Source organism: Mustela nivalis (genome assembly GCF_964662115.1).
Source record: "Mustela nivalis genome assembly, chromosome: 7".
NCBI lineage: Eukaryota > Metazoa > Chordata > Mammalia > Carnivora > Mustelidae > Mustela > Mustela nivalis.
In genome coordinates this window covers 83,792,913-83,819,999 of record NC_139026.1, presented here as the reverse complement: position 1 = coordinate 83,819,999, position 27,087 = coordinate 83,792,913, and the positions used below count along the sequence as shown (strand labels likewise).

The 27,087-nt window shown below is 39.0% G+C and overlaps 1 protein-coding gene and 1 long non-coding RNA gene across 3 annotated transcripts in view; one reads left to right on the top strand and one right to left on the bottom strand.

The window, feature by feature from the left end:
* The window catches only part of LOC309870141, a 58,152-nt gene that overhangs the window by 26,017 nt on the left and 5,048 nt on the right, over nucleotides 1-27,087 (top strand). The gene's annotated exons all lie outside the window — the stretch shown is intronic.
* The window catches only part of ANO6 (anoctamin 6), a 186,634-nt gene continuing 180,336 nt past the window's right edge, over nucleotides 20,790-27,087 (bottom strand). For both annotated transcript variants that reach the window (XM_082742293.1, XM_082742292.1), the window contains one exon: nucleotides 20,790-23,979. In XM_082742293.1, coding sequence (XP_082598419.1) covers nucleotides 23,773-23,979 — 207 coding nt within the window. In that variant the 3' untranslated portion in view covers nucleotides 20,790-23,772. The remainder of the gene's footprint in view (nucleotides 23,980-27,087) is intronic.

The following is a 27,087-nucleotide window of genomic DNA, read 5'->3' as shown; positions in this document are numbered from 1 at the left end:
AGAAGGACTCAGTTGATTGGCATCATTGAATCCAAACACCTGTGGGGAGAAAACTGGTGAAATCTGCAGGAGGCTCACAGCAGAAATGCTGGCCATTGGTTCCTCCTTCTATGTTGAAAGCTTCTGGGTTTATCCATAAAGAAAGTCACTGTGAATTGTGATCACTCCCTTGGTGTGACTGCTGCTTATTTTCTTCCTTGCTCCTAGCTGTCCCTTATAGCCCTTTCTATACACCATCTTTGTGGGGGTAAAACTAAAGTGGGACCTTCATGTTGTCCTTCAAAAGCACTTTCTGCCTTTCTTAGTGAGGGAAACTATTTCTAGTTGTGAAATTCCTTCTTGGCATTGAGTAATGCTGGCTTGGGGAATGGAATGATATAAACAAAATGTCACTGTCTTCCTTCACTTTTTGTGCAGGTATTAGGATTTTTGTTCCACTGGGTTGTTGAAGTTACTTTAATGGATTCCAGAACTCACCCAGTGCTGGTTAATTATTGATATTTTGGGTGGGGGGGAGCCTGAGGTGTCCTTCATCACCATTTTGGTGATGTTACTTTGCTGCCTTGGGATTTTTGGTGAAACTGAGCATTTTAAAAAAGCAGCTACTTCTTCCAGTCTTTGCCCACTAGATTCATGAAGGGGGAGATATCCCCTAATCAAGCCAGAGAAATTTATGGTTTTAAATACCAGTATTAAAAAATTAGTGAGCCGAGGAACACTACTCTCTCTCCAGTATTTAAGACAATGCCTGTCATACAATAGACACAATTTGTTGAGTGAATTGTGAAATGAATCTAAGTTAAGAAATTAGATAGAGGGTCACCTGGTGACTCAGTGGTGACTGCCTTTAGCTTAGGTCATGATCTCAGGGTCCTGGGATCGAGCCCCACAACGGGCTCTCTGCTCAGCAGGGAGCCTGCTTCCCCCTAACCCGCCTCTCTCTGCCTACTTGTGATCTCTGTCTGTCAAATAAATAAATAAAATCTAAAAAAAATAAAGAAACCAGAGAAAAATAAAGACTAAATCCAAAGAAAATCACAATAAAAATGATATATTGAATATAAAATAAAGACATAATAAAATGAGTCAGCAAAGTCAAAAGTTGGACCTTTCAAAAGTCCAATGTCATGAACAAACCAAAGTCAAATATGACAGCAAAATCATATCTTGCATACCCTGGTACTTACTGTTTCCAATTAGCCTGAACAGAAATGAGAGTCAGCATTTGCCTTTGAGAGTTTGTTTAAAAGCCCAAATTCAAATGTTCACATGCCCAGAAAACTCTCCTTTACCATTTTCCTATGAATAGGGAATAACAAGGTGCTAATATCATGATAGCTCAGGCAGCCTTCTGGTTGAATCTGTCTCCAGTTGGAGGTACCAAGTAGGAATCAGTCATGGGAACCACACGGCAGATGAGTTGAGGAGTTTGCCCAATGCAGCATTTGTATATGGAGATTGATAGCTTCCCAGATCCACTTCACTGGCCTTTCACATTGGCTTCTGTATGTCCTGTAAAAAAATCTTTGGTGTCACCTCACCTCATAAGGCAGCCGTAGTTCTGTATTGGACTATGCCTCATTTCAGTGGTAGGCTGGTGGATGGTGGCCAGCAGAGAGCTGGCAAGTGTCTGGGGAAGTACCAGCGTCTATAGTAAAAAATATTTTCTCTCCGTTTACACTCAGGACTTCCACCCATTCAACCATTGTATGAAGCCAACATCTCTAGCTCTACCCATCTTGATTTAATAACTTGCACAGTCAACTGTCATTTTTATTTTCACCCTATTTTATTTTCCTGGGTATGCTTTCTAAGTCTCTTGGCCAGAAGAATCTGATCTCAGGGAAGGTTAATACATTAATTCACTTATTTATTCATTCAGTCAACAACTGTTTGTTGAACATCTACTCTCTGCCAGGCCTGCTACAGACATGGTAATGAATAAATTTACTGTCCTCTTTATCTAAAGGAAATATCTTTCATGAAATTGCTTCCTGCATATGGTATGCAGGTCCATTGTACACCGTGTTTTTAGAGTGGGGCTCTAAACAGCATCAAGATTTGTAGTTCTGACCATTTTCTGCATGCTAGTTCATTAATATTAATGGTCTTATTTCCTCCCTTGAGACTCCAGAATTTCTAAGTGAGACCCTGGAATCCAACGTATATACACAAATCTATGCTCAATGTAGCAGGATACACGGAAGAGGCTGCAGAAGTCCTCATCAAACTGTGTAACCTGGGGCAGACAGCTGGGAAATAAAGATCAAGAGCTAGCAGGCATCAGTCTGGGATGAGGGCTTTGTGTGAGAAGAAGCACCAGTGCAGGCCTTGTGTTGGTCCTGAGCTTCAGTGAAGATCATTAACATCGACCGGAAGATGAATTTCACATGCACTGAGAGTGGAAAGTTTGCACTGGTCTTTCTGCCCAACCCCTCACACTTGGAGACATATTGTCCACGTTAAATGTGAATGCCATGGTTTGCTCTGGTTCAAATTTCTTACTGTTATAAAGCAGTGATTTTTATACCTTTTGCCCACCAAACCCCTTCATACTCTTCAAACAGTATTGAAAACCCTGAAAAACTTTTGTTTGTGTGAGTCCTATCTAGTAATATTTAGAGTATTAGAAAATAAAACTGAGAAATTAAAAAATGTCCTTAATTTTAAAACAATAAACCCACTGCGTGTTTTAATGAAAAATAACTATATTTTTCAAAATAAAGTGAGAAGAGCACATCGTTTTATATTTTTAATGTCTGACTTAATAGAAAGCAGCTGGATGCTCATAACGGCTTCTGTGTTCAACCTGGGGCCACATGGAATGTTGTGTAGCTTCTGGAAACCCCACTCCACACCGAGGAAATGAGAGAGAGAATGCAGATAATGTCTTCACAGTATTATGAAAATAGTTTTGCCTTTGCAGACCTCCTGAAAAGGTCTCAAACTCTCCCAAGGGAACCTAGACCACACTTTGAGAATCACTGTTCTAGAATCTCAAGGCTGGCAAGGTGCTTTTAACATACGTCAACATTTCTCAGACTTTTCCACCCAAGTTCCAATGAAGAGAGAAAAGGAAAGTCAATTATGACTGGGGGGTCTAGATGAAGCCGTTCAACATAAGCAGGCAATTCCTTTGAATTTTGTTATTTTATATTATGAATTCCTTTACATTTTACATTCAGTTCCAAAATATATCTATGTTTGTTTTGATATGACCTTTTCTCCCCTAATCATTGAAACCCACACCTCAAAGTAGATGCCTTGGGTTCAGCTGTGGTTTCTTATGTTGCCTAGCACACTGAATTTAGTCTGAGACATTAGGAACTCCAAAGTGACACTACCCAGTAGGAACAAATAGCCCCATTTAATGGATCAGGAAGCTAGAGGCTACAGAGGTTAAATAACTCAGTGAAAATAAAGATCAACCAAATGAAAGCAAGCAAAACTATTTATTCAGAGCTTGCTATAGTAAAGGAATCCGCCACTGTCCAGTGCATTTTGGCTAAGACTCAATGGTAGAAATAGGAGTGAGGAAGCTTTCTAGTGGAAAAATGGGAAGAGTCCAGGTGTGATCTAGTTGGAGGCTGTTGACATGGGGAAGCTGGAGGCGAGCTATGTAGAAGGGGGGCGTCCTCTGTGATTGGTCAGGGTGCATGTTTGGCTTTCTGTGACTGATCCTAAGTTGGATGGAGGGGTAAAAATTAGAGAAGCTGTCAGTTATTAATCAAGCCCCTGCCCTGTGGGGCTGACTGTTTTAGGGGTTATTGTTTGACTTCCTGGACTGTCACTAGAGAGAAACGGCCCGACTTCCTACAAGTCTGGCTGGCCTTCTGGTCTGGCTAGTGGAGTTAAGGGGTTGGTCTCCTGAGCTGATTGCTACAGGTTGTGGGTCAGTGTTCTATTTCTATATACGGTCTCTCAATTTTCCACTCCATATTCAGTCTGTCAGTAACAAAGGGTAACAAGAGAGGACAAGGCCTAAATGTCTTTGTGAAAGTTATCTTCGGAAGAGAAGAACATGGAAGAGTAGAATTTGCAACTCCCCCGCTTGTGGCCTCTTGACCACAGCTGGTCAGAAAACTGGAGTACTTAAAGAGGAAATGGAATAAGCCAAATTTATAATTGCTCTTTCAGATATTTTAAAGCATTTCATTTAGTTTGCAAGAGGAGACAGACATTCAAAATTCCCTTAAAAGTGATAAAATTTGCTAAGTTTATGAAAAGAATAGAATTTGGGTTGAACTTAAAAGTAGAAGGAAAGAAGTAGCTTTTCTGATCTATAACTTCAATACACTAAAGATAATTATTAACACCAAAGCAAATCTCTGAAGTCTCTTTTGGGCAAAAAGATGACCCCTATGACCTCAGCTCACATTTTCTGGCCCTCTGGAGTGGGCTGGGCTGGGCTGGGTGAGAGCAGGACTTAGGTCTTTCTCACACAGCCTCCATGTACAGCTTCAGAAATTTCAACATGTTGTATTGCTTCTATAATCATATGCTTCCTTTAGAATCATTTTTTAAAAGCTACTTAAAATTCACCTGCAATAAAATAAAATGTTGACAGTGAGATAATATGTGAGTAAGCACCTGGCACTGTGCATGGTATTTATCTGACCCCCACCAATACAGCTGACCGTTGAACAGTGAAGGAGTGGAGGTTCCCAGCCCCTGCACAGTTGAAAATCCACATAGAACTTTTGACCCACCAAAAAATTTACTACTACTACCCTTTTGACCAGAAACCTTACCAAAAGCATATGAACAGTTAACACGTTTTTGTTTTTTTGTTTTGTTTTGTTTTGTTTTGTTTTTAATGAAGTGTAGTTGGCACACAATCTTCTGTTAGTTTCAGGTGCACTCCATAGTGATTTGAGAAGTCTGTATGTTATGCTATGCTCGCCACAAGTGTAGTTACCATCTCTCCCCGTATAGTACTGCTACAGTATCATTGACTATATTGCCTATGCTCTACCTTTTCCCCTGTGACTTGGTCATTCTGTAACTGGAAGTTTGTCTTTCCTGCCTCCCTTACCTAATTTGCCCATCCCCCACCCCCTCCTTCTGGCAACCACCAGTTCTCTATTTCTGTGGGTCTGTTTCTGTTTTTTGTTTTTTTGTTTTTTTTGCTTTATTTTTTATTCCACGTATACATGAAATCATATGGTATTTATCTTTCTCTTATTTCACTTAGCATAATAACCCTCTAGGTCCATCCATGTTGCTGAAAATGCATGATTTCATTCCTTTTTATGACTAATATTCCATTGTGTATATAGAACATCTTTTTTATCCATTCATCTATTGATGGGCACTAAGGTTGCTTCTATTATAAATGATTATTATAAATGATGTTGCAATAATAAACATAGGGGTATGTATAGCTTTTTGAATTAGTGTTTTTCTTTCTTTGGGGTAAATGCCTAGCAGTGAAATTATTGGATCATATGGGATTTCTATTTTTCATTTTTGAGACACCTCCATACTGTTTTCTACAATGGTTATGCCAATTTACATTCCTACCAAGTGTTCCCTTTGTCCGCATCTTCAATCTTATTTCTTGTTTTTGTTTTGTTTTGTTTTGTTTGTTTGTTTGTTTTTAAGATTTAGTGATTTTAGAGAGAAAGAGAGCACAAGTGCATGAATGGGGGATGGGCAGAGAGAATCTACAAACAGACTCCCTGCTGAGCATGGAGTACCATGTGGGGCTCAATCTCACAAACCAAGAGATCATGACCTGAGCTGCACCCAAGAGGTAGATGCTCAACTGACTGAGTCACCCAGGTGCCCCTATTTCTTATCTTTTTATTCTAGCCACTCCCACGGGTGCTATCTTATTGTGGCGTTGATTTGAACTTCCCTGATGATGAGCATCTTTTCATGTGTCTTTTGGCCATCTGTATATTTTCTTTGGAAAAACATCTGCTCAGATCCTCTGCCCATTTCTTAGTTGGATTATTGGTTTTTTGGTGTTCAGTTGTATACATTCTTTATATACTTGGGATATTAGTGTCTTATCAGATACATTATCTGCAAATATCTTCTCTCATTTAGTAGGTTCCCATGTGATTTTGTTGGTGGTTTCCTAAGCTATGCAAGAGCTTTTTATTTTGGTGAAGTCCCAATAGTTTAGCTTTGCTTTTGTTTCCCTTGCCTTAGGAGACATATCTAGAAAAATGTTGCTGAAGTTTATGTCCAAGATTACGGTGTATGTTTTCTTTTAGGAGTTTTATGACTGTGGGTCTGTCTTATAGTTAGGTTTTTAATTCATTTTGAATTTATTTTTGTATATGAAGTAAGAGTCTAGTTCATTCTTTTGCATGTAGCTATCTAGTTTTCCCAAACCATTTGTTGAAGATACCCTTTTCTCAATTGCACATTCTTGCCTTCTTTATTGTAGATTAATTAACCATATAATCATAGGTTTATTTCTGAGCTCTCTATAGTGTACCTTTCATCTATGTGTCTATTTTTGTGCCAATACCATAATGTTTTTATTCCTATAACTTGGTAGTATGTCTTGAAATCTGGGATTGTAATACCTTCAGGTTTCATCCTTCTTTCTCAAGATTGCCATACCTATTCAGTCTTTGTGGTTCTGTACATATTTTAGTACTATTTACTGTAGTTCTCTGAAAAATGATATTGGTGTTTTTATAGGAATTCTGTTAAATCTAATTGCTTTCATTAATATGGACATTTTAATGACATTAATTCTTCCAATCTGTGACATGGAATATCTGTCTGTCTGTGACATCTTCAATTTCTTCCATCAATTTTTCATTAAGTTTTTTATTTTAATTCTAGTACAGTTAACATCTAGTATTATGTTAGTTTCAGGTGTATGATACAGTGACTTAAGAATTCTGTGCATTACTCAGTGCTCATAATAAGTGTTGTCTTAATCTCCATCACCTATTTCAAGCATCCATTTACCTACCTCCCTTTTGATAGCCATCAGTTTGTTTTCTATAGGTAAGAGTCTGTATCTTGGTTTTTTTCTTTTCTTTTTCTTTTGTTCTTTATCTTTTTCCTTTGCTCATTGTTTTGTTTCTTAAAGTCCACATATGAGTTAAAACGTGGTATCTGTTTTTCTCTGACTGACTTATTTCTTAGCAGTATACTCTTTAGCTCCATCCATGTTGTCACAAGTAACAAGATTTCATTCCTTTTTATGGCTGAATAGTATTTCGTGGTTATATATATCACATCTTCTTTATTCATCTATTGTTGAACACTTGGATTACTTTTTATACTTTGGCTACTGCATATAATGCAATAAACATGGGCATGTATTGCTTTGAAGAGCTGTTTTTATACTTTTGGGGTAAATACCCAGTAGTGCAATTCCTATCATAGAATAGTTCTTTTTTTAACTTGTTAAGGAAACTCCAGACTGTTTTCCACAATGGCTGCACCAGTTTGTATTCCCATCAACAGTACATGAGGTCTCACATTTGGTCTTTTTTTCCTCCACCTTCTTGTCAACACATGTTGTTTCTTATCTTGTTGATTTTAATCATTTTGACAGGTGTGAGATACCTCATTTTAGTTTTGATTTGTATTTCCCTAATGATGAGTGATGTTGAGCATCTCTTCATGTGTCTGTTGGCCATCTATATGTCTTCTTTGGAAAAATGTCTATTCATGTCTTCTGCCCATTTTTGAATTGGGCTATTTATTTTTTGGGGTGTTGAGTTTTAGAAGTTCTTTATATGCTTTGGATACTAACTCTTTATCAGATGTGTCATTTACAAATATCTTCTCCTCCTGTAGGTTGCCTTTCAGTGTCATTGTTTGTTTCCTTCATGGTGCGGAAACATTTTCTTTTGAGGTAAACCCAATAGTTTATTTTTACTTTTATTTCCTTTGCCTCAGGAGACTTATTTAGAAAAAAAGTTGCTATGGCCAATGCCAGAGAAATTACTGTCTGTGCTCTCTTTAAGGACTTTTGTAGTTTCAAGTCTCATATTTAGGTCTTTAATCTATTTTGAGTATATTTTTGTGTGTGCTGAAAGAAAGCGGTCCAGTTTCATTCTTTTGCATGTAGCTGTCCAGTTTTCCCAAAACCATTTGTTGAAGAGACTTTTTCCTGTTGTATATTTGTTTCTTCTTTGTGAAGATTAGTTGACCATATAATTGTGGTTTATTTCTGGGTTTTCTATCTGTTCCATTGACCTATGTGTCTGTTTTTATGTCAGTACCACACCATTTTGATTCCTGCAACTTTGTAATATAATTTAAAGTCTGGAATTGTGATCCCTCTAGTTTTCTTTTTCAAGATTGCTTTGGCTATTTAAGCTTTTCTGTGGTTTCATACAAATTTCAGGATTGTTTGTTTTATCTTTCATCAATGTTTTATAGTTTTTGGAGTATAGGCCTTTCACCTCCTTGCTTATGTTTATTCTGGGATATTTTATTCTTTTTGGTGCAACTGTAAATGGGACTGTTTTCTTAATTTCTCTTTCTGTTTCTCTATCATTAATGTATAGAAATGCGCCAGATTTCTGTATATTAATTTTGTATCCTGTAACTTTACTGAATTCACTGGTTTACTGCTAATTGTTTTTTGGTGGATTTTTGAGGGCTTTCTTGTGGATATATGCCACCTGCAAATTGTGACAGTTCTACCTCTCCCTTACCAAGTTGGATGACTTTTATTTATTTACTTGTCTGGTTGCTCTGGTAAGGACTTCCAGTACTATTTTGAATAAAAGCCATGAGAGTGCACATCCTTGTTTTGTTCTTAATCTAGAGCAAAAGCTCTATGTTTTTCAGCATTGAATATGATGTTAGTTGTGGGTTTTTCATAGATAGCCTTAACTATGTTGAGGTATGTTTCCTCTAAACCCACTTTGTTGGGAGTTTTTATCATGAATGGATGTTGAACTTTGTGAAATGCTTTTTCTTTATCTATTGAGATGTTTACATGATTTTTATCCTTCATTTTGTTTATGTGGTGTATCACGTTGATTAATTTGTGAATATTGAACCATTCTTGCATCTCCAGAACAAATGCCACTTCATTATGATAAATGGTACTTCTAATGTATTGCTGAGTTCAGTTTGCTAATATTTGTTGGGGATTTTTACATCTGTGTTCATCAGGGATATTGGCTTTTAGTTTTCTTTTTTTTTTGTAGTGTCATTTCTGGTTTTGATATCAGGGTAATGCTGGCCTTGTATTTAGAAATTTTCCTTCTGTTTATATTTTTTTGCAATAGTTTGAGAAGAATAAATATTAACTCTTCCTGAAAAGTCTGGAAGAATGCAATTCTGAATTCCTCTGATCCTGGGCTTTTGTTTTTTAGAAATTTTATACTGATTCAATTTTGTTACTAGTAAGCTGATTGTTTAGATTATCTGTTTCTTCTTGATTCACTTTTGGGAGATGGTAAGTTTCTAGGAATGTATTCATTTCTTCTAGGTTGTCCAGTTTGTTGGCGTATGATTTCTTATAGTAGCTTCTTATAATCTTCTGTATTTCAGTGGTGTCAGTTGTTACTTCTCTTTCATTTCTGATTTTATTTATTTGGGTGGGTCCTCTGTCTTTTTTTGCTGCTGAGTATGGTTAAAGCTTCATAAATTTTAATTATCTGTTAAAAGAAACTGCTCGAGATTTTATTGATCTTTTCAGTTGAAAAGGTTTAATTGATCTTTTCATTTCTTTTTATTTCTCTCTCCTTTTCTTTCTCTCTCTCTCCCTTCCTTCCTTTCTCTCTCTCCTTCTCTCTCCCTTCCTCCCTTTCCCTCCTTCCTTCTTTCTTTCTCTCTGAGTTCATTTGTTTCTACTCTGATCATCATTATTTCCTTTCTTCTACTAACTTTGAGCTTTGTTTTTACTTTTTTCCTAGTTCCTTTAGTTGTAAGGTTAGATTGACTATTTGAAAATTTTCTTATTTTTGTGTGTATGAGTGTTTTCTGTTTGTTTGGTTTGGTTTGAGGTAGGCATATGTCACTACAACCTTCTCTTTTGGAACTGCTTTTGCTGTGTCCCAAAGATTTTAGACCCATTTTCCTTTGTCTTCATGTATGTTTTTATTTTCTTTTTGATTTCCTTAATGACCAATTGGACACTTAGTAGCATGTTGTTTAACCTTGATGTGGTTGTGTTTTTTCTTCTTTCTTTCTCTCTCTCGTTCTCTCTTTTTAATGGTAGGAAAAGGTGCTTGATATGATTTCGGTCTTCTTAAATTTATTGAAACTTACCTTGTGACCTAACATGTGATCTGTCCTGGAGAATGTTCTATGTGTACTTGAAAAGAATGTTTATTCTGTTGTTTTGGGTGGAATGTTCTGTATATAAGTGTTAACTCCATCTAGTCTAAATGTGTGATTCAAAGACACTCTTTTCTTACTGATTTTTTTTTTTTTTTTTTTTGCCTGTGTGATCTAGCCGTTGATGTACAAGGAATATTACCACTACTACTGTATTACTGTCCATTTCTCTTTGTATCTGTCAGTAATTGCTTCATGTATGGAGGTACTCATATGTTGGGTGCATAGATATTTTCAATTGTTACATGTTTTGGTTAGATTGATCCCTTTATCATTATGTACTGCCGTTCTTTGTCTCTTGTTACAGTTTATGTTTTAAAGTCTATTTTGTCTGATGTAAGTATTGCTACCCTGTGTTTTTTCTTCTACAATTTGCATAGAATATCATTTCCCATCCCTTCACTTTCAGTCTATATGTGTCTTTAGGTCTGAAGTTAGTCTCTTGAAGGCAGCATGAGATTAGTGTTTTTGTTGTTGTTTGATCCATTTTGTCACCCCCTGTCTTTGGATAGAGCATTCAGACCATTTACATTTAAAACATTATTTATAGGCATGTACTTACTGCAATGTTGTTAATTGTTTTCTGGTTGTTTTTGTAGTTCTCTGTTCCATTCTTATCCCTCTTTCCCTTGTGATTGATGACTTAATTTAGTGTTATGGTCACTTTTTTCTCTTTTACTATTTTGTATCTATTATAGGTTTTTTGTTTTTAGTTATTGTGAAGTTCATATATAATATCCTAAGTATATAGCAACCTCTAGTAAGTTGATGGTGTCACTGAATTTAAAATCCATTCTAAACGAATTTCATTTTTATGTATATGTTGCCATATTTTACAATTCTTATTTTGTTAGTCCCCTTACCTATTTTCTTAAGGTATAATTGTATAACTTCTGTCTTTAACCTTTATACTAGCTTTATAAGAGTTAGCTTACTATCTTTACCGTGTGTTTGCTTTACTTATGAGATTCTTTTCTTTCATAACTTTTTTACTTATATTTATGGGTTTTTCTTTTCTACTTAAAGAAGTCCCTTAAACATTTCTCATAAGGCTAGTTTAGTGGGAATGAACTCCTTTAAGTATTTTTAGGGTTTTTAAAAAATTTATTTGTTCTTGTCTTAGAAATACTTTATCTCTTCTTTCACTTTTTTTTTTTTATTGCATTATGTTAGTCACCATATAATACCTCATTGGTTTTTTATGTAGTGTTCCAAGATTCATTGTTTACATATACCCAGTGCTCCATGCAATGTGTGCCCTCCTTAATACCCACCACCAGGCTCACCCATCTCTCCACTTCCCTCCCCTCTAAAACCCTCAGTTTGTTTCTCGGAGTCCACAGTCTCTTGTGGTTCATCTCCACCTCCGATTCCCATCCCCTTTCACTTTTCCTTTCCTTCTCCTAATGTCCTCCATGTTATTCCTTATGTTCCACAAGTAAGTGAAATAATATGATAATTGACTTTCTCTGCTTCCCTTATTTTACTCAGCATAATCTCCTCCAGTCCCATCCATGCTGATGCAAAAGTTGGGTATTCATCCTTTCTGATGGCTGAGTAATATTCCTTTGTATATATGGACTACATCTTCTTTATCCATTTGTCTATTGAAGGTATCTTGGCTTTTTCCACAATTTGGCTATTGTGGACTTGTTGCTATGGCCCTTCTTTTCACTACTTCTGTATCTTTGGGGTAAATACCCAGTAGTACAATTGCAGGACATAGGGTAGCTCTATTTTGAATTTTTTGAGGAATCTCCACACTGTTTTCCAAAGTGTCTGTACAAACTTGCATTCCCACCAACAGTGCAAGAGGGTTCCCTTTTCTCCACATCCACTCCAACATTTGTTGATTCTTCCCTTGTTAATCTTTGCCATTTTAGCTGGTGTAAGGTAATAAGTATCTCAATGTGGTTTTGATTTGAATTTCCCTGACAGCTAATGATGGTGAACATTTTTTCATATGTCTGTCAGCCATTTGTATGTCTTCAGTGGAGAAATGTCTTTCTTGTCTTCTGCCCATTTTTTGACTTAATTATCTCTTCTTTTGGGTGTTGAGTTTGAGAAGTTCTTTATAGATCTTGGATACAGCCCTCTGTCTATAGTGTCATTGTGAAATCTTCTCCCATTCTGTGGGTTTCCTCTTTGTTTTATTGACTATTTATTTTCCTGTGCAGCAGCTTTTTATTTTGATAAAGTCCCAAAAGTTCATTTTCACTTTTGTTTCTCTTGCCTTTGAAGACGTGTCTTGAAAGAAGTTGCTGTGGCTGATGTAAAAGAGGCTACTTGCCTATGCTCTTCTCTAGGACTTTGATGGATTCCTGTCTCACACTGAAATCCTTCATCTACTTTGAGTTTGTCTTTGTGTATGGTATAAGAGAATGGCCCAGTTTCATTCTTCTGTACCTAGTTGTCCAATTTTCCCAGCACCGTTTACTGAAGAGATTGTCTTTTTTCCACTGGATATTTTTTCCTGCTTTGTCAAAAATTATTTGACCATAGATTTGTGTTATCTGGGCTCTTTACTCTGTTCCATCGGTCTATGTGTCTGTTTTTGTGCCAGTACCATGCTGTCTTGGTGATCACAGCTTTGTAATAAAGCTTGAAATCAGGCAACGTAATGCCCCCAGATTTGTTTTTCTTTTTCAACATTTCCTTGGTGATTCAGGTATTTTTCTGGTTCCATACAAATTTTAGGAATGTTTGTTCCAGCACTTTGAAAAATGCTGATGGTATTTTGATCGGGATGGTGTTGAAAGTATAGATTGCTCTGGGGAGCATAGACATTTTAACAATATTTATTCTTCCAATCCATGAGTATGGAATGTTTTTCCGTCTTTTGTGTCTTCTTCAATTTCTTTCACGAGTGTTTTGTAGTTCCTCAAGTACAGATCCTTTACCTCTTTGGTTAGATTTATTCCAAAGTATCTTACTGGTTTTGGTGCTATTGTAAATGGAACTGATTCCCTAATTTCCCTTTTTATATTTTTATTGTTAGTGTATAAGAAAGCAACTGATTTCTGTGCATTGATTTTGTATCCTGTCACATTACTGAATTGCTGTATGAGTTCTAGTAATTTACAGGAGGAGACTTTTGGCTTTTTCACATACTGTATCATGTCATATGTGAAGAGAGAGAGAGTTTGACTTATTCTTTGCCTTTTATTTCTTTTTGTTGTCTGATTGTTGTTGCTAGGACTTCTAGTACTATGTTGAACAATAGTGGGAGTGTGGGCATCCCTGTTGTGTTCCTGATCTCTCAGCTTTTCCCCACTGAGAATGATATTCTTTGTGGGTTTTTCATAGATGGATTTTATGAAGTTGAGGAATGTTTACTCTATCCCTATACTCTGAAGAGTTTTAAACAGGAAAGAATGCTATATTTGTCAAGTGTGCTTTTTCTGCATCAATTGAGAGAACCATGAGGTTCTTCTCTCTTCTCTTATTGATTTGTTCTATCACATTGATTGACTTGTGAACCACCCTCACATCCCAGAGATAAATCCCACCTGGTCATGGTGGATAATCTTTTTAATGTACTGTTGGATTCTATTAGCTAGGATCTTGTTGAAAATGTTGGCATCCATATTCATCAGGGATGTTGGTCTGAAAGTCTCCTTTTTGATGGGGTTTGGCCTGGTTTGGGGATCAAGGTAATGCTGGCTTCATAGAAAGTCTGGAGGGGCTCCTGGGTGGCTCAGTGGGTTAAAGCCCTCTGCCTTTGGCTCAGGTCATGATCCCAGGGTTCTGGGATCAAGCCCCGCATCAGGCGCTCTGCTCAGCAGGGAGCCTGCTTCCTCCTCTCTCTCTGCCTATTTGTGATCTCTGTCTGTTAAATAAATAAAAATCTTAAAAAAAGAAAAAAAAGAAAAATCTTTTAAAAAGAATAAAAGAAAAATCTTTTAAAAAGTCTGGAGATTTTACTACTGTTTCTATTTTTTTTTTTTTTTTTTTTTTTTTTTTTTGGAAGCAGCTTCAGGAGAATAGGTATTATTTCTTCTTTGAATGTCTGGTAGAATTCCCCAGGGAATCCATCAGGTCCTGCACTCTTGTTTTTTGGTAGGTTTTAGATCACTGCTTCAATCTCACTATTGGTTATTATACTACTCAGGTTGTCAATTTCTTCCTATTTCAGTCTTGGAAATTTATAGGTTTCCAGGAAAGCATCCATTTCTTCTAGGTTGCTTAACTTATTGGCATATAGCTGTTGACAGTAATTTCTGATGATTGTTTCTATTTCCTTGGTGTTAGTCGTGCTCTCTTCCCTTCCATTCATTATTTTACTAATTTGGGTCCTTTCTCTTTTCTTTTAGATTAGTCTGGCCAGTGGTTGACCAATTTTATTAACTCTTTTAAAGAACAAGCTTCTAGTTTCATTGATGTGTTCTATTGTATCTCTGGGTTTTAATTCATTGATCTCTGCTCTAATCTTAATTATTTCCCTTCCTGTGTGGGGGGTAGGCTTAATTTGTTCTTGATTCTCCAGTTTTTTAAGGTGTAAAGAGAATTTGTGTATTCAGGATTTTTCTGAATTTTGTTTTTGTTTCTGTTTTTGTTTTATTGAGGCTTGGATGGCTATGTATTTCCCCCTTAGGACCGCCTTTGCCATATCCCATAGGTTTTAGACTGATGTGTCTTCATTCTCATTGGTTTCCATGAATTAAGTTCTTCTTTAATTTCCTGGTTGATCCAAACATTCTTGAGCGGGATGGTCTTTAGTTTCCAAGTGTTTGAACTTCTCCCAAACTTTTTCTTGTGATTGAGTTCCAGTTTCAAAGCATTGCTGTCTGAGAATATGCAGGGAATAATTTCAGTCTTTTGGTATTGGTTGAGACCTGATCTGTGACCCAGTATGTGGTCTATTCTGGAGAAAGTTCCATGTGCACTTGAGAAGAATGAGTATTCTGTTGTTTTAGGGTGGAATGTTTTGTATATATCTCTGAGGTCCATCTGGTTCAATGTGTCATTCAAAGCTCTTGTTTCTTTGTTGATTTTCTGCTTAGATAATCTGTTGCTGAGAATGGTATGTTAAGATCCCCTACAATTAATGTATTCTTATCAATATGTCTCCTATTTTGATTAACAGTTGGCTTATGTAGTTGGCTGCTCCCATGTTAGGGACATAAATACTTAAAATTGTTAGATCTTCTTAGTGGATCAACATTTTAAGAATGATGTAGTGTCCTTCTATATCTCTGACTACAGTCTTTAGCTTAAAATCAAATTTGTCTGGTATGAGAATTGCTACCCCAGCTTTCTTTTGAGGCCCGTTGGCATGAAAGATGGTTCTCCATCTCTTCACTTTCAGTCTGCATGTATCTTTAGGTTCAAAATATATCTCTTTTAGACAGAATATGGATGGGTCCTGTCTTTTTATCCTATCTGCAACTCAGTGCTGTTTTATGAGAGCATTTAGGCCATTGACATTGAGAGTGATTATTGAAAGATATGTTTTTATTGTCATCATGTTGCCTGTGAGGCCATTGTTTCTATAGATTGTCTCTGTAAATTTCTGTTCTGTATCACTCTTGGGGTCTTTCTTCTTTTATAGAATCCCCCTTTATATTTCTTGTAGTGCTGGCTTGGTGGTCACATAATCTTTTAGTCTTTGCCAGTCTTGGAAGCTCTTTATCTCTCCATCCATTTTGAATGTCAGCCTTGCCAGATGGAGTATTCTTGGCTGCATATTCTTCTCATTTAGTGCCCTGAATATGTCTTGCCAGGCCTTTCTGACTTGCCAGGTTTCTGTGGATAGGTCTGACATTATTCTGATAGTCCTCCTTCTGTACGTAAGGGATCTCTTCCCCTTAGCTGTCCTTAAGACAATTTCTCTGAATTTATGATTCGTGAATTTCACAATCACATGTCTGGAGGTCTTTCTTGTTGATCTTGTTGATCTTGGGGGATGTCCTCTGCCTCTAGGACACAAATACTTCTTCCATTCCCCAGATTAGGGAAATTCTCATCTACAATTTGCTCAACTATATCTTTTAGTCCTCTTTTTCTCTCCACCCCCTGAGGAATCCCAGTAATTCTGACATTAGAACATTTCAGGGAGTCATTTATTTCTAATTCTGTTTTCATGGTTTCTAAGCTGTGTGTTCCAGGCCTCCTGATCCTTCTTTTCTATCCGTTTGTCTTCTAGATCACTAAATCTATCTTCTGCCTCATTTACCCTGTTAAGAGTATTTAGATTAGATTTGATCTCATTGATAGCATTTTTAAGTTTTGCCAGATCAGCTCTCACTTCTGCCTTTAGGGATTCCATGTTGCCACTAATGGTTTTCTGCAATTTAGCCATAGTCTGGATAACTGTTACCCTGAAATCTATTTCCAACATCTTCCTTATGTCTATATCCAATAGTTCAGTGGCTGAGTCACAGTCTGTGAATTTTTCCTCTGTTGGAGGTTCCTCCTCCTAGTCATTCTGGTGAGAGGTGGTTGAGGGGATGTATAGTTGAAAATATCAACAACAATCCAGGCAAGGTATAGTATCTCCACTGATGATCCTCTGCCCCTGTAGAGATTCAGAAGTGTGTAATCTTCCATCTCAGGTTGATTTCATGGTTGTTCAGAGTGCTCTGGTAGATATCTAGCTCAATTCAGGGAACCAGTTGAAATAGGGTCTTCTACTCTTCCTTTAGGGTCATAGGGTCAACCCTCCTTTCATTCTTTTTTAATGATAACCTTGCCAGGTAAAGTATTCTTGGTTGTAATTTTTTTCCTTTCAGCATTTTGAATATATCATGCCACCCCCCATCCTCAGCCTGCAAAGTTTCTGTTGAAAAATTAATGGATAGCTTTATGAACTTTCTTCTGTACATAGCTTTATGAGGTTTCTCCTCCTTCTTTCTTGCCATTTTTAAAAATTTTATCTTTGTTTTTTAATCCTTGAGATTTTAATTTTTATAGATTGTGTGAACTTTCTTGGGTTCATCTTGTTTGGAGTTTGCTGTATTTCCTAAATGAAGATGTCTGTTTTCTTCCCCAGTTTAAGAATGTTTTAAGCTGTTATTTCCTCAGATAAATTTTCTCCCTCTTTCTTTCTTTTCCTTCTGAGACCCCTATCATGCAAACGTTTGTTCACTTCATGTTGTCCAAGAGATACCTTAGCCTATTTTTAAAACTTTTTTCTTAAAACAATTTTTTTCTTCATGCTGTTGGGCGTGGACTCTTTTCACTATCCTAACCTCCATATTGCTAATCTGTTCTTCTGCATTTACTAATCTACTGTTGATTCTCTGTGTATTTTTTTTGTTTCAGTTATTGTATTCTTCAATATTTATATTTTCTTCAAATAGTTATATTTTGTCTTTGTTGAAGTCCTCACTGAGTTCATCCACTCTTCTCACTAGTCCAGTGAGCATTTTTATGACCATTATTTTGAACTCTTTATCAGACACGTTGCTTATCTCCATTTTATTTAGCTTTTGTCTTGGTCTTTCATTTGGAGCATATTCCCTATCTCCCCATTTTCTGTGTTTATTTCTATAAATTAGACAGAATAGCTATTTCTCCTAAACTAAAAGGAATGATCTTGTACATGGCTGTCCCTGTGTAGACTGTATGTCTGGTGACTTTGGTGGGTTGGCTGGCTGAGGCTGTGACTTTTGTGGCCTGGGGATGGGGACCACACTGGTGGAATGGCCGGAGATGGGCATGAGCCCAAGGCAATCCTAGAGCTCTCAGCACAGTGCACCCTGGACCAGAGAGCTGAAGTGGGTGCAAACTGGAGGGTCCAAGGACTCTCTGTGAAAAGGGCACCCTGGCAAGAGATCTGAAGATGAATTAGGTACGAGCTGGGGTGTCCTGGGGCTCTCTGCACAGAGGATGCCCCAGCAGAATAGGTAAAGCTGGAGTTGGTATAAGCCAGGGTGTTCTGGGATGCTGCATGTAGAGGGTGCCATAGCTGGGCAGCTAGAGCCAGGATTGGTGTAGGCTGTTTTGGGGTGCAGGGGCTCTCTGGCATTGTGGTCAAAGCATGCTTGTGGAGGGGAATCCACAGGGCTCTCCACACAAAGGGAGCGCTGGTAAATTGTCTGGAGCCAAAGTGAGAGCGGGGATGTCCTGGCAAGTCATCTAGAGCCAACATGGTATGAACCGGGAGTGTTCTTGCACCTGTATCACTTTGGGGAGATGGCTGGAGCTACAGTGAGGGCTGAGCAGGGGTGTTCTGGTGTGCTTCAGGCAGGGGACCATTTTGGTGGTACAGCAGGGGGTAGTGTGGGCTGGGGGCTCACTGGGTGGTAGGCTTGCTAGTGTGTGCCCAGACCCTGTTCCTGTCCACATTGCCAGGTGGTGGAGAAGGAAGGTAATCCAGCCCCTCCAACCTGGAGAGAGTTTCAGCAGCTCCTCTGCCATTCGACATAATTCTAGGGCTGGATCCTTAATATTCTAGTTGCTTTAAGCCATGGTTTTGTTTGTGTTTGTTTTGCTTTGTTTTGTTTTTTCTGTTCCTGTGGGGGCATTTGAGACTGGTGTGGGCTCAGGAGTCCAGGCCTTGATAAGGCTGGCTTTGACACCCTGACCCTGCTTTTCTCTGTGCTATCAAGGTAAAGGGTAAATGCAAAGTATGGGGCTCACCAGCCCTTCTGACCTGGTGTGAGTTCCAGTATCTTGCCTCCCATTTGACAGGGTTCTAGGAAAGATTCCTATATATTCTGGTTGACTTTGTAAACAGTGGCCTTTTTCCAGTGTTCAAGGGCAGATGAATTTGCTCATGATCCCTCTGAATTATTGCTCCTCTCACGGCAGTTTGCAATGGGGGTGAGGGTTCCCTTTGTTACCTTGTCTGTGTCTCTTGCTATTCCCTCTGTGGTCTTTCATTGTGCAGAAGAGGTTTGGTCAGTCCTCAGTTCTTCAGGAGGAATTGCTCTATAAATAGGTATTAGTTTGGTGTGTCTGTGGAAAGGGGGAGCTCAGGGTCTTCCTTCATTGCTATCTTAGACCAGAAGATGAAGTCCAATCAACATATATTTTGTATATTTTATACTCTATTCTTACAAAAAAGTAAGCTAGAGAAAAGAAAATGTTAAAATCCTAAGGAAGTGAAAATACATTTATAGTACTGTATGTATTATTAAAATTTTATTATTAAAAAAATCTAGGGGTGCCTGGGTGGCTCAGTGAGTTAAAGCCTCTGCCTTTGCCCTAGGTCATGATCTCAGGGTCATGGGATCGAGCCCCAAATCAGGTTCTCTGCTCAGCGGGGAGCCTGCTTCTCCCTCTCCCTCTGCCTGACTCTCTGTCGAATAAATAAATAAAATCTTAAAAAAAAAAAAATCTGTGAAGAGGCACATGGCTGCCTCAGTTGGTTTAGTGACAGACTCTTGATTTCAGGTCTGGTCATGATCTCAGGGTCCTGAGGTAGAGCCCTGCATCAGGCTCTCTGCTCAGCGTGGAGTCTTGTCCTCCCTCTGCTCTTCCCCCTGCTGTGTGTGCTCTAATAAAATCTTAAAAAAAGAAATCTGCATATAAGTGGACCCGTGATGTTCAAACAGGTGTTATTGTAGGGTCAACTGTATTTATGATCTCATCATTCCCTGCAAATGGGAAATGGTACTTAGCTTAAGAAATGAAATTCTGGTCAGTTCTTTGCTGGCTTGAGAGTAAAAATAACGTTAGTATTGGTCCCAAGGATATCATGTAAGGGTAAGGAAAGTCTTCTTGTTGGTCCAGTTATGGATTTTATTTGATTTAGAGTTTTCTTGGAAGCCTAATGAGATTTAAGTTGGCAAAAATCAAAACCAAATGAAACCAAACCAAAATCCAGAAAACAAACACTTCCCTCTAATAAAACAGAAAAAGTTAAAATCTGTCACCAAACGCCTTCCCTTTTAATTACCCATGCATGCATCTTGAATTTCAGAAAACATTAGTTCACAATGGGGGGCAGAACATGCTCTGTTACTGAAACACTTCTTGTACCATATGTTGTCCAGGATAAAAAGGTTGATTTTTATAATGACATTTTCCCCTCTTTTCTTCTCCATAATTTCCCCTTTCTGTACCCAGTGCTGCAGCAGGTTCAAACAGAGCCTTTCTGGGATTATTAGAGACTTACCCTCTCTGGTGGCACTGCCCCTTGCAATCATGTTTAGCGTGCAGAAGCCAACTTTATGCAGTTGGAGAAAAGTGCCTTTTCCTCCTCGCGATGCAGCCTGGCTCTGGCGCACCACAGTGTGGGGGGGCCGGAGGGGAGCTGGTTCTCAGCTCCCACCTGCTCTCCGGGCTTGGTGCCCTTGGCAGGGCTTGCTCAATCCAAGCAACTGGTTTTTAGCAGCCCTGGCTGAAACCCCACACCAAGTTTTTCCCAGAAAAATCATGTTTCAAAGTAAGTGTAGGTGGTGAAAAATATAATTTTAGATATCATCTACATAAAAGCACACATTTGTTATCTGGGTGATACATAACTGATAAATAGTGGATATATATGTGTGTATATATATTACATTTTTATATATAAATGTATACTCTCCTTAAAAACATGAAGACAAATATAGAGACCAGTGTTGTTTTGAAAAATGAATTTATTAAAATGCTCATAATTATAAAAGAATATTAAAATGCACAGAAATTCACAAAACATTACAAACTTTACATCTTATGCCACAGTGTATGAAAGCATCATGAATATTTCCGTTCTACTTTAGTTAAGCTGCTCATACATTTTAACTTTTCAAACATCTTCTGCACAATGAGAAAATGGTACAAGAAGTGTTTCAGTAACAGAGCATGTTCTGCCCCCCATTGTGAACTAATGTTTTCTGAAATTCAAGATGCATGCATGGGTAATTAAAAGGGAAGGCGTTTGGTGACAGTTTGCAAGATGGCCTTGTTGAGTTTTCAAACAGAAATGATAGCGTTCCCTATCTATTGACACATCCGAAATATCTGAGGGATATTTAAGGAAAAATCCCCTGAGTATTTTGGTCTAATGCTTCGATCTGTTAAAATTCACAGGCATTACAAAAGGATACAAAACAAAGTTCTCTAGTGGTTAACACCAGGCAGGTGGAGGGCCAGATTTTCCTTTCATGGGGGCACAGTCACACCCACCCTTTTTCCTGGGGTGCTGCTTCTGCTCACATTTACAGATCCAGCCCGTGCCTGCCTGCAGACGCAGCCCCACATTTTTCTTTGCAGCGGACAAGTCCACGCTGGAGTTACATTAACACTGTCGCTGTCCCAGGTGACCTGGCTCCCCGCTCGTCGCTGTTTGGGGAATATTGGCAGTGTCCTACATCCCATTTTCTGCCTTTAAAAATATAGAGCTTTCCCCCACTCCTGTCCACAAAAGCACATTTTAACCTATGAATGATTGATGAAAGATGACTTATGAAGACGTAAATGCACAACTCTTTTAAAGTTTTATCGTATATACAAGGAAATAAGGCAAGAAGATTTCCTTTCTGTGCTCCCCTAAATGGTGAGTACTCGCCCAATCCAACACGAGGAGATAGTCCTCGGCTTCAGAGAAGAGCAGAGTTAAGAGCAGAGGAAGCGGCCCCATTGCCAGGAGAGGTATCCCAGGTGAGCAGGGGAGGGACCAGACGCAGTCTGGGCTGTGAGGAAGGAGCAGCTGTGAAGAAACGCCTTTCTTACTCCCTGTAGGGTCAGAGCTCTTGTGGCTCCTGGGAACGCTCTGTTCCCACTGTTCATGTGACCAAGAAGGTTAGTGAAATGTTGTCCCCGATCCACTGGGCCAATTCAGAAGTCCAGAGCGCTGCTCCGATGGATCCTCCATACGTACTATTTTTGTTTTTCAAACCTTCACGGCATGCATTTAGAACGGTGACCTTGAGTCAAGCTGCTCTTACCACAAGCCTCTGAATCCGCTCAGGAAATGGCTTTCCTTTCCCTCTGCCGCTGGGATTCTGAGTGGCTTGGCCTCTGGGCATTTAGCAGCACCGCAGTGGGTGGCGGCCCACCTTGCAAGAACCCAGTGCCAGACACCCTCTCCCACACCCAGCGCTGCCCAGGTACCAGTCAAGCAAGCGCAGTGCGGGCCCCAGGAGGGCTTTGCACCTGAAAGGCGGTCAAGCACAGTAAAGGCTGCTGAGCGGACAAACTGAAGGCAAGATGTGCGCAGTGTGCGGGCGTTCATCAGTTTACCTCCCGCCGGCGGCAGGGGTTGTGACCAGACTGTGGCTTTAGGGAGGCTCCTATACAGACCAGAGTCTCTTTTTTGGATGGAGAGTGATCTGAGTCTGCCTGTCTCTTTCCTCTCCCCCCACCACAACCCCCCCACCAACCCCTACCCCGGTGCACGCAAGTTACAAACAAGTTCTGGGCTGGGACTAAGGGAATGGAGGATGTAGGGAAGCACCTTGACCATGGCAGATGCTTTGGTATGTTGATCACTTGGATAGGCAGGACCCCTGCTGGAAAGGCACTCCCCACCGGGACTCACAGTGAGGGCACCTGCTGTTCTCTCAAGCTGTGCAGCACAGTCCTGTAGGGTGGGCTGGGCAGTGAGCCATTCCCAGGGGTGCCAGTGAGCTGATCTGATGGCTATAGGGCAACTGCTGGGAAAGGGATGGGCTTATCTTTCCAGACCCTTACGCTGATAAAAATGTAATTTTAATCCCTTGATTTTTTTTTTTTTTTCAAGAAACCACCTATCTTTAGAAGAGGTAAATTAATTATCCTCATCAATAGGAGTCCCAATTCTATTTGAATCTGTACCTTTCCCCACTTTTGTCATCTTATTCCCTTGAGATTTGCAAAGCAGTCAACACTGATTAGGCACAGAGGATTCCAGGAGTGCTCCTGGAAGATAAAAGGTGTCACTGTGGATTAGTCCAAATACACTTCAGGACCCTGCTATCTTTATTCCAATCCATTAAGAGTATTTGAGATGGAAAGACAGGCCAGAATGAAGACAGAAACTATTTCCTCTTATTAAGTGAGGTTTCATTTTCTGTAGGGATGTGCTAATACACCTAAATATTGTGAATTCTTGGGTCTATTTGCCGCTGAATACAGCATTCAAACTGAATTCTGAGTTAGCTATTTTTAATCACACAAAAGCTAGTATGTCTAGTCTTTAACGAAAGTACTGTAAGGGAAAGAACTCTGGGACCCATCTAGCAAAGTGAAGAAATGAAACACCACCTAAAAGGGGAGCATGTGCTTGAGAACAGAAAGGAATGAAAATAATCAAACGGAAGGACAAAAATCCATTCAGCTTTGGAAGAGGTGGTTTTTAAGCACACTGCGAGACACTTTCTGTGTTACAGAAATTCCAATTTATCAAAAAAGGGTAACATTTCTGGTTTTCCAGGTGATTAGTTTTATGCACTTCTTGATCTAAATTTTGCATTTCCCAGGTCCTGCATGGCAGGCTGAAACTGAAAAATAATCTCTATGAAAATGGCAATAGCGAAGACACCTATTTGCCAAAGTGTTTTAACTTCAACATTCTCATTAGTGATTCAGAATATATGTTGACGGAGTTAAATTCTGTAAAGTGCTTCTCAGAACATAAAGCTCTTATTCTAATTTTGGTCGTAAATTGTTCTCTACCACTGCCCCCATCCTCTCAGCTATGACCCCCATATTTTTTGTCATATCTTTGAGGTGATTCTCCCGAAGAAGCTTTTGGGTTAAGTACTTTTCTCTCTTGATCTTGCTCTTCGTGCTTTTGGATACATCTGGGATGGCATAGGATACAAAGAATTTCACAGAGTAGATGAGATGCTGTGGGAGAGAAGAAAAGTGTCCATCACAAGGAAATGGTGGGAAACACAAAGCTCTTTTCGTTTTTGTGGTTTTTTTGTTTTGTTTTGTTTTTGGTTGTTTTTTTGCTTAGTCATCCCAGCAATAGATCTGGACAACCAGTCTCTCCTATACCATGTGGTCCGCCAAAGAGCTACATTTTGTTGCTTTGACAATTTCAAGAACACTAACACTTACCCTGACAATGCTGTAGTATTTTTGTGTATGTTCCTTTCCAGGGCTCTTCCCCCCCAAATTAGCACTAAATCCTATCTGTGTGAGTCTATCTGTATCATTTTATTTTTGAGACCCTGTCTACCAAAATATGTAGATAGCCCCAAATAATATATTGTTTAGTCTCCCTTGATTTGGGCTTTATAAAAAAGTAAGATACTGTATATGGTCTTTTGAAAATTACTTTAAAAGATTTATTTACTAGAGAGAGAGAATGCACGTGAGCAGGAGGGGGTAGAGAGAAAGGGAGAGAGAATCTCAAGCAGACTCCTCACTAAGCACGGAGCCCAACACGGGGCTCGATCCCATGACTGCAAGATCATGATTTCAGCTTAAACCAAGAGTTGGATGCTGAACTGTGCCACCCACACGCCCCTAAAAATGACATCTGCATTCAAGACTAGTTTCTAACCCATCCATGTTATTGTGAATAACTGCAGTTTGTTCATAATTCTGTATAAGGGTCTCCTGTCAATTACCCCATCAAAATGTACTGGACTTGTTTCTAGTGTTTCTATTAGAAACAATGATGTTAAGAATGTTTTTGCATTTGGATTCTGGAGGACATCTGTGGAGTTTCTCAAGGGGATGACCTAGAAGTGGAACTGGCAAGACTCTGTTAAATGAATATTCAAATTTCCAAAAGTCTTTTCCAAAGTAGTTAATCCAGCTTCCACCTTCACCAGCAGCGTGTGATGGTTTCAGGGGCTCTGCATTCTTGCCAGCACTTGTGGTCATCGTTTTTTTCCTCACCAACATAGTGATTATAAAATGCACTTTCATTTTAGTCATTTAGTCGTTTCTGATGACTAATGATGTCGAACAAGTTTTTATTTGTTCGTTATGCAAAAGTCTCTGACCTACCGAGGAAATACACAATATACAATGTACATATCATTAAAAATCAACAAATTGTACATGGTGTTCACGTGATAAGAGTGTGGCGAAAGCAGTAAAGCAGATCAGGAGTTTATGTGTTACGTGGGAGGCCAATTTCAGATGGATTTTGTACAGATCAGACTGGGTATGCCTCACTTTGCCAAGGCTTTGAGGAGGTGGGGAACCAGCCACGCAGACATCAGGAGGAAAGGCATGCGAGGCAAAGGGAACAGTCAGTACAGAGTCTGTGTGGTGGAAGCCTGCTGGCTGTGCATCAGGAACAGCAGTGGGGAGGGATGAGAGAGAGAAAGAGAGGTAACAGAGCATGGCTAGAGCGTGTCAGGCCTTGCACAGCACTGTAAGGACACTGGCTTTTACTCTGAGTGAGATATGAAGGCAGCAGAGAGCCTATTTAGGAGCCTACAGCCCTAATTCAGGTGAGAAATGATGGTGGCTCCAACCCGGTTATAGAAGCAGAGTTGGTAATGGTCAGATCTGCAATGTACTGTCCAAGGAAAGCCAGCAGCATTGCAAGTGGGGGACCCTTAAGAATTTTGCCCTTAACAACCAGTGAGGTAGCTACAAATGCCATGACTGAGAGGGGGCAGACCCACTGTGGGTGGAATATTTAGGGCAGCATGGAGAGGAGAACATTCCAAGTGGACTGAAGAAAATATGGGCATTTGGGGCGGTAGATGTATCTGTTAGCTATCCCAGCAGAAAGGTCAAGTAGACATTGGATTCATGGGTTGAGTTCAGGAGAGAGGGGCTCTGGAGAAACATATATCGTTGAGTCACTGGCATATACATGGCATTTAAAGCCAATGGACTGCGTGAGATCACCAAGGCTGTGAGGAGAGAGAAAAGAAAGAGAAGGAAGGGACTAAAGAGATTATGAAGGGACAGCCTAGTGAGATAAGAGGAAAAGGGAAAAAAAAAGTTTTCCTGGGAGCCAACTGAGGAGGAACTTCAAGAAGGAGTGAGTGATCAGCTGTGCCAAAGGCTTCTGATTAGTAAGGTAATGGGAGAGTGGAGAATATCTGAGATGAGAGTGTGTCTGAATGATGGAAATTATAGAGTAAAGGGGCGAAAGCTGATGATGTAGGAAGGGGAGGTTCTTTTTTTTTTTTTCCCCTATCTATATATATAGACGTGGACTTTCTGTATTATGCTACCCTTGCATTTCTGGGGTAAACCAATGTGGCCTGATGTCATCTTTAAAAAATACATTGCTAGATTCAATAGGCACATTTTAAAAAGATCCTTGCATCAGTGCAACAAAGGAGACTGGATTATAATTTTCCTCTTTCTATTCCTGTCTGATTTAAGGATCTAAAAGGAGTTGGAGAGTGTTTCTTTTTCTGGTCTCTGGAGGTAACTAAAATGATCTGAAAGTATACGTCTAGAAAGTGTGGCATCACTCTCCTACAAAATCATATAGGCTGGCATTTTGTTTATGGAAAGATTTTTCAATTACTCAAAATTTTGTTATAATACTAGGTTTATAGTTCCCTTCTTTAGCGTTTTAGAAGATATTTGACTACTTGCTTCTGGCTTCCATGCTGCTGTTAAAGTCTACTCTCATTTCAATTTTATCAGTCATCTGTCCTTTTTCTCTGGTTGCTTTTAAGATCTTATCTTCAAGGAGCTGCACTTTTGTTACAATCTCTGTAAGCCTGGATTTCTTTATTCTGCCTGATATTTGCTGTGCTTTCTGCTCTGTGAACACATCCCTTTCATTTCTTTGGGAAGAATTTCGGCCATTAATTCTTTAAATATTGTCTCTCCTCTAGTATTTTTTTTTTTCCTTCTGTGGATTTTTAAAAACTGCTTAATCTCTTTTTCACATTTTCCACTTTCTTCTCTCCTGTGATGTGCTGGGAGTAATTTTTTTCAGACCTATCTCTCCATTCATTCATTCTTGCTTCAGACTTCTGTTTAATCCATATGCTTTTTCATTTAAACAACTATATATTT